The following is a 7,967-nucleotide window of genomic DNA, read 5'->3' as shown; positions in this document are numbered from 1 at the left end:
CCAGAGTTTCTAGGAGTAGAATGGGGGGGCCGAGCATTTAGCTACCAGGCCCCCCTGCTATGGAACCAGCTCCCTGTCCAGGTACGGGAAGCTGACTCCATCTCTACTTTTAAGATTAGGCTTAAAACCTACCTCTTTGAAAAAGCTTATTGTTACTAACTCTGTAGTTCCAGTTACTATCATAGATAGACAAATTATCATACTTAGGGGGTCGTCTAATCGTTAGGTCACATCTTAGCTATGCTGTTATAGGCCAAGGCTGCCGGAGTCCGGAAACATGATCACCTGACAGGCCTCTGTCACCCCACTGGGTCATGGTTTCCTCTCCTCTCCTCTCCTTTCCTCTCCTTTCCTCCTCCTCATCAAGCAGACTAGTTATGCCGATTCCAGTGTAGTTTTTCTGCTCCCCCCCCCCCCATTCATTTACAGGTATCGCCGCCTTCGGAGCTGCATGATGACCTCCGGCCCCGCTGACCCGTTGTATAGTGTATTTTTGTATGTGTTTCTGTGCTCTGTGCCTCTCCTCTCCTCTCCTCTCCTCTCCTCTCCTCTCCTCTCCTCTCCTCTCCTCTCCTCTCCTCTCCTCTCCTCTCCTCTCCTCTCCTCTCCTCTCCTCTCCTCTCCTCTCCTCTCCTCTCCTCTCCTCTCTCTTGACCCAGCTTGTCTGGGGTTAGGCCCTGGGATTCTGGAAAGTGCCTTGAAACAATTTTGATTGTATAAGACGCTATATAAATAAAGATCAATTTGATTTGATTGAAACAAAGACGCGCTGAGGTTCAAAGAAGACCAGCGTCAAACGACTGAGGGGGGACATTCTCAGTCATTCAACTTCTTGCGCCAGCCGGAACACATGCTGTGAAGGCACCAAACTCCATGCAGCGCGCACCTACTGTGTTGACGTCCTGTGTCCTGTGCATGCAGCGCACACATGCTGTGAATACGTCCGCGCCTCGGAGGCGGGCCTTCGACTATATAAGATCTGTGTACATTTAGTAGAGATCTCTCCGCATGCTTCCGTGTGTGTATCCTGACGACTGACTGGAATAAAACCATCTCCTACGCAGTACCTTAGATTCATTGTTTACTTCTCAAAATGGCTAAAGGTGGTTTTACAGTCTATATTATGAGCCATTCTGCATGCCGTGTACTCTGCAACTCTCCTGTGGTCTCCAAGGGCAGTCTTCACCTCCACAATCGTATGTGATAATATCAGGCACAACTGTGATATATACACTGCGGCTAAGAATCGATCAGACTGTGTGAATTCACCTTTCCTTTAAAGATGAGAGGACCACCCAAACTGTCTTTTCCCGCTCGTCGTGTTGTGCGATTCACACGTGTTTTCTCTGGCCGCTAGTCTTTCACAAGATCATCCAGATTCATAAGCCTTAGTAGCCAAGTATGGAAACAAATTTAACTTACTATATTTGTCAGCCTCCCAATCAGATTTTATTGTAATTGGATGAGATCATACAAACCTTGCAACACTTGTGTGGGCTCTGTGTTTTGCGTGCTAACGGGCTATTTTGCAGATTCACAATTGCCTACACTATACTTCGACACATGTGACTGCATGATGCACGCTAATTATCAGTTATGTTGGCCCTAGACACCAAAAAAGCTAGATACATTAATGTTACCAACACTTCACCAACAAGTTCCTAAAAACAGCTGTCATGCATTAAGTTAAAAATAAATGTCATGCATACATCTAGTAATAGAAATGCAGCAAAACCTCACACTGAGGAAGTGAAATGTTTGACCAACTGGTGCACCTGATCTTTTTCAGTTAGGAAAAGAAGTCCCCGCATGTCCTGTTCATAAACGTGATCCCCATTGATGAAAGAAACCGGTGTGTGTGTATGTGTGTGTGCATGTGTGTGTGAGTGTGTCTGTCGGTATGTGTGTGCCTGTGTGTGTGTGTGTTTCTGTGCCTGTGTGAGTTTGTCTCTGCCTGCGTGTGTGTCTGTGCCTCTGTGTGTGTCTGTGCCTCTGTGTGTGCTTGAGTATGTGTGTGCCTGTGTGTGGTGCTACTATTGAGCTCTTAGGCCTGACCAAGCACTGCCTGTTTCTTTTTTCCTGTGACTGTGCTGGTTGTTGCTCTACACTGTAGAGTCTACAGCATTACAAATGCATGTTGGTGCTGCTAACGCCTGTAATTAGAAGAGCGACGTGTGTTACGGGCTCCCTGCTGTTTCTTGATAAGCACTCACATTCAGATGCTCAGAGCAAAAACTCTCCTCCGCCTCGGTCTCTTCTTCACATAGCTTTTACATTACTGACAGATTCTAACAAGCACAATGAAAGTTACATCGGGACATTTACCTGTCTGGACACCAGTTCAAATGGTGCTGTGTGTGCTAGTGCACTAACAATCAGCATGTCTTTAATTTAAAAGACAAACAGGTTCTCCAGTATTAAACTAGCATTGAGTAATGTTGTTCCTGACTCAACAGCTGTGTGTGTGTGTGTGTGTATTTTCACACTCTTTTGCAACTATGTCTCTATCTCAGGAAGAGCATTTTCTGTTCTGTTGTAATATGTTTAAAACCAAATATCAAGTCCCGATTTTTTGCAATCTCAAGTCTATTAATAGAATATTAACACAGTTAATTATTGGGATGAGCTAATGTTGTGAATTTAGATACTACACTAATCCTTCTGAACTGCTCCAAAACAAATAAAAGGAATGACGTGTATAGAATCTATTGCACCCTCTGAAGCCGAATTTAATTAGAAGATGTCTTCCATAAATTTTGTTTTATAAAGATTTCTGTGCATCTGAGTGCATGTGTGTATCCGCGCATACGGATTTGCACGCATGTGTGTGCATGTGCGTGTGTGACAGGCTGCTGTTTTCCCTTTTTCTGTCTCACTGTTTTCATTTGAATTCCACACATGCATCTGCATTACTCTTTGTAATACGATTATAATTTTGACAACAGCCATAATTATGTACTTTACGTCTTTTTATTATCTTTTGTTTTTATTGATTTTTTTTTTTTTTTTTACTAACACTTTATTTTTAATTCAACACTTTCTGTGACTGTTTTCCACAACTATGAGACCAATAAAAAATATCTTATTTATTTGGGCAAAATGAATCTTTAGAACATCCCTGGATGGTCACCAGTTCATTGCATCCTTTGTGAAGGTGTCCCAGCACCTTCCTCTACTACCAGAACCCCTTCCGTGTTGAACCGGGAACCCGCTGCATCTGAGCGGCTGACTAATATCACCATGGTGACATCAGCCCGATGCAGGTCCATACAACTTTCCCCATCAGTAGACTCAAGCCAGATTTTGGATTTAGACTTTGATTCGGATTTTGCCTGAAAATTTTGACTTGGATGCTTGTTTGGGTCGATCACACGGTTTTGGCTTCATTATCCATGTTTAAAGAATGATTGGACTGGTTTAACCTGGCCCCTGATAATTCCCTGCTCTAACAGCACACAATGGTAAAGATTTAAGTATACACGCTTCGTTTAGGTAATTGACTTTAACTGAACTAAAATGGCATCCTTTGCTGCACCATTTACATTATTTCGTATGAAGTTGTCATGAAGAGCAATCCTCTTTTATCCACTTACAACATTTCAAAGCATTGCGAATGAGCCCAAGGGTGCAATAAAAACACTTTAAATAGACTTCAGTGCTAGTCCTTGAGGGAATTCCTTCCTTCATGAAAGACCTACTTTAATAAATTTGCACTTTAGGCGTTTGTCTTTTCAGTTTGCGTTGTCTTGTAATACATTATTTATTCTGGTTTAAATTTGCCCTTCTTGTCTAATGCTAAAACATACATATTTTCCTGTGAAGAGGACCACCTACACTACATTTCTGTCTGAGGCAGCTGGATTCATTAGCAGAGATAATGCAGCATATGTGTGCCTCCTGTAAGTGCTGCAAAATTGCTAATTTCTCCACAAAACATCCACCTGATGTTCAGCAAAATGTGTGCAGGGTGTGGGTTTTCCAAGTAAAGAAGTTATTTGTAAATGTATTCATTTATTATAAGCACACATAATGATTAAAACCTGAAATGGATAATTGAAGACTTTCCAGGTTCAATACATTAAAAACGTTTCCTCCTAGACTGAATTGATGTTTTACGCATACCTAATACCTTATGACCATCCATCACCTTGTTTAAGGAATTGAAAGTCATAAACAGATGCTGGGTTGTCCATGGCTTCCGGAGCAGATGGCTGCTTCATCGACCAGGAGGTGGTGGCGCAGGCCAACAGCCCTTTTGAGGAATTACCCATGCCAGAGACAATACTGGACCTAGATGGAAAAACCCTCGTAAAGGTAATCCGCCGAACCATACCTGATTATTTTGGGGAACCACCGCGAACAGATTCAGCTGTGGGTACTTCCTTGTTCTTCCTCCACTGGCGTTCTGGGATCACTCTGGTTACGGGCACATGCCGGCAGTTTAACTGGGCTAAGGGCTCGCTAACTGGTTGCGGTGTCTCCTGTATCTCATACTGTCTCCACTCAGCTCTCTCTTCCCAGCCCGCCTCTATGGATCCCCTCTCAGAGGTTCCTGATCTGTCAGCAGTTCTGAGGCGTATCATGACCTGGGGGTGGAGGTGTTCAGTAAGCAGCGAGGCCTCCCTTTACCTCCTGATCGTCCCTGTAAGTCTGGAATCGACCTGCTTCCAGCCACCCATGCAACCTCTCCAGACCCGAACAGAAGGCCATGGAGCTGGGTTAATCTTTCCTTTCTCCCCCATGGAGGCAGAGAAGAAGAAGGATGGGTCACTGCGGCCATGTATCGACTATCGAGGCCTTAATGAAATCACCATCAGGAACAAGTGCCCCCTGCCTCTGATGCATGCTGCCTTCAGTCCTCTTCACAAAGCCCGTTTCTTCATGAAGCTCGACTTATGGAATCCTGACCACCTCGTACAGATCTGCCAGGGAGACGAGTGGAAGATGGCATTCAGCACTCCCCTTGGAAGCGTCTGGTCATGCCGTTTGGTTCACCAAATGCTCCCGCTGGCTTTCAGGCACTCGTGAACGACATCCTGCAAGATATGCAGGTTCCTGTTTGTGAATCTTGGCCACACTTTGATTGATTCCCTGGGGGAGCATGTCCAGCATGTTCAGCTGGTTCTCTGATGGTATTACCGTCGTTTACAGTGAGACGAGAGGCTCCCTGGGTACTGTTTATTTTTAAAGCTCTTCCCTGCAATTCTCTTGACTAAATCTCCTCTCTGTTATCTCCGTGTGCCCATCTCTATCCATCTCGGCAAAATGTTTGATTTCTTCTGAAGGTTACTTACTCTTTAACAGACTTGGGCAAAACTGCCTTTTCCCGTTCTACTGCACCCTCTTGGAGTTCGTTCGTTCGTTCGTTCAATCAATCAATCTTTATTTATATAGCGTCTGTTACAATCAAAATTGTTGTAATTGTTGTATCAAAGCGGCACAAATTGGAGAGACACTTCACAACCTGTCATGAAAGCTTCAATGTGAACTATCCACCTGGCAGCGCATTAAGAACAGAAAAAGTTGTGAGTTAAAGGCAGCTTTAGACAAGCAACAGACTTAGACAAGCACCGGGATCTCGCTAAGTGCCGGTGGTTTAGCATCCAGTGCGACAAGTCGGTAGACAGTGCCAACACAGCTCAGCTAATAGTATTTATCTGAATGGTGTTTGATGATTTTTCTACAAAAGAAGAACTGCTGACACTTCTGGCACTAAAGACAACTATAAGGGGAGTTGATATCTACAATGCCGTAAAAAAACATCTTTGTGGAAAAAGAGGTCCCACTACAGAAGTTAGTGTCAGTAACAACAGATGGGATCCAGCCATGACAGGCCGGCATACAGGCTTCATTGCACAAATCAGAAATGACCCAGACTTCCCAAAATTTCTAGAATTCCACTGCATCATTCCTCAGCAGGCAATGTGTGTGAAAGTGACCGGCTTTGATCATGTGATGACTCCTGTCATGAAGATTATAAATAGGATCCGCTCCAAAGCTAAACAACACAGAATGTTTAAGGTGAATCTAATGACCTTTTATTACACACAGAAATCCGATGGTTCAGTAGGGGATGTATTCTGGAGCGCTTTTTGTCACTTCTGGGTGAAATCAAAGAGTCCATGCAGTCAAATGGGGGAAGGCGCATCGCTGCTTGAGGACACGGTGTGGATACTCGTCCTCGTGTTTTCATAATAACTAATGGATTGCATTAGTTTTACTGCATTGCAAAAGAAGCTCTGGTCCCAGTTAAGAAAAGCACTCCAACTGTTGTTTTTAAGTCTACCTGATCATCATTCAGCAAAATGGTCCCAATTTTTAATCAACACATGAAAATAATCTAAAGAATTTCAACCAAAAAGACCATCATTAGTTTAGGTGTACTAGATTATATAATAATTAACTTAAAACTGTCCCTTTCAAATGTATTTATACAACCAAAAGTAAACATTTTCAGTCTTTACTGCTTTCGAATTATTTACTTTATTTACAACCATTTACATTTATAAAATGTACATTAAAAAAAAAAAAAAAAAACCCTTATAGCATCAGTTTCAGCATGGGTTGCTCAACCCAAGAGGGAGCACTTTGTATTAAAACACATTAGCTTTTCTTTAGTCCTGTTTTTTTTCCCTTAAGCTTAAAGATGGCCCCCAGATGTCTGGTCATGTTCCTGCATGGCTCGCTGACTCTAGGACTTTAGTATCAGTGCCATCTTTACTTAGTGAAAGTCCATTTTTCACAATTTTCTTTGGTTCACAGTACGTTTTTTCGGAGAAACGTGAGGATGTTTTTATCTGTGTGATTTATAAAGTCATGATAGGAAGCACAACTTATCTCAGACATCTAAAACATTTTTTATACAGACAATTTGAGAATGAAGACATCACTTGATTTTAAGTTGATTTCTTTAGTAATTTAATTAATCATCTTAGAAATCGGCAGAGAATTCACAATTCAAATTGCTTGTGTAAAATTCTAGTGTAAACATTGTTGGATCTCAATACTCTCACGTGTGTCACTGCTGATCCGCGTGTTCTCTGAATGGAGACTACAAGAAGAAAAATACCAATTTCAAAATGTATTTAGCAAATAGAATCAATTCAAGATACAAATATTACAGAGCTCCGGGCCACTTCATAACTCTACAATAACAAAGTCAACTGTCAGGGCATGAAGTCTGACAACCTAACTATCCCTTGACCCAGTCTTTTATGGAAACACATATGCAAATTATTGATGTTAATCCAGTCCAATCCAGTCCTTCTGCTTGGATGACCTCGTCTTCTTCTTCCCATTCCATTGGTTGCTGACATAGTTCTTGTTCTCCGTTGTTTCCCAGATAGCCAGGTCAAAGTTCACAGTCTTCTTGCAGAGCCAGCCAGGCCGGGCGAGGCCACGGTCCATGACCACAGGGGGTACCGCCACAGAGACCACCCTGACCCGGACGGATATGAGGCTCCACACCAAGGCACAGAGCCCCCTCGCCACCCAGGCCAGAGCCGTCCACGGGACGGAAAAAGAAATCAAAAAATAAATTAAAGGCCTGATTAAAAAGGTGTGTCTTGAGCCTTTTTAAAAAAAATCTCAATAGTCTCTGCGGCCCTGAGGTTCTCCGGCAGGCTGTTCCACAGTCGGGGACCATAATAACTGAAGGCCGCTTCCCCGTGCGTTTTAGAGCTTACTTGTGGAATGGTTAAAAGGCCAGTGCCGGAGGACCTCAGAGTCCGCGAGGGTTGATAGAATAAAAGCAGGTCAGATAAATAAGTCGGCCCAGGACCATTAAGACATTTAAAAACTAATAAAAGAACCTTAAAATCGATCCTGAAACGCACGGGTAGCCAATGCAGCGATTCTAAAACCGATGTGATGTGCTCCCGCCCTCTGGTCCTCGTCAGCACTCGTGCAGCTGAGTTTTGTAATAATTGTAGGTTAGTGATGCTCTTTTTGGGAAGACCAGAGAGCAG

The 7,967-nt window shown here is 43.2% G+C and overlaps 1 protein-coding gene across 1 annotated transcript; it reads left to right on the top strand.

Annotated features, from left to right (window-relative positions):
- The first annotated feature begins 3,967 nt into the window (after positions 1 to 3,967).
- On the top strand, positions 3,968 to 5,444 carry LOC115248889 (uncharacterized). The gene is made up of 2 exons (XM_029832892.1): positions 3,968 to 4,644; positions 4,747 to 5,444. Exons 1-2 carry the CDS (start codon positions 4,192 to 4,194, stop codon positions 5,026 to 5,028), a joined length of 735 nt encoding a protein of 244 aa, XP_029688752.1. The 5' UTR covers positions 3,968 to 4,191; the 3' UTR covers positions 5,029 to 5,444.
- The last annotated feature ends 2,523 nt before the right edge of the window (positions 5,445 to 7,967 follow it).

Source organism: Takifugu rubripes, chromosome 2 (assembly GCF_901000725.2).
Source record: "Takifugu rubripes chromosome 2, fTakRub1.2, whole genome shotgun sequence".
Taxonomy (NCBI): domain Eukaryota; kingdom Metazoa; phylum Chordata; class Actinopteri; order Tetraodontiformes; family Tetraodontidae; genus Takifugu; species Takifugu rubripes.
The sequence above is the reverse complement of the archived record's forward strand: the minus strand, read 5'-3'. Positions and strand labels throughout refer to the sequence as shown.

What these genes read in the sequence shown, in the direction of transcription:
- LOC115248889 (XM_029832892.1), top strand. Translation starts at nt 4,192, where the DNA reads ATGGCTTCCGGAGCAGATGGCTGCTTCATCGACCAGGAGGTGGTGGCG. An exon ending in TTTACCTCCTGATCGTCCCT is followed by an intron (nt 4,645 to 4,746) that starts GTAAGTCTGGAA and finishes TCCCCCATGGAG; the next exon opens with GCAGAGAAGAAGAAGGATGG.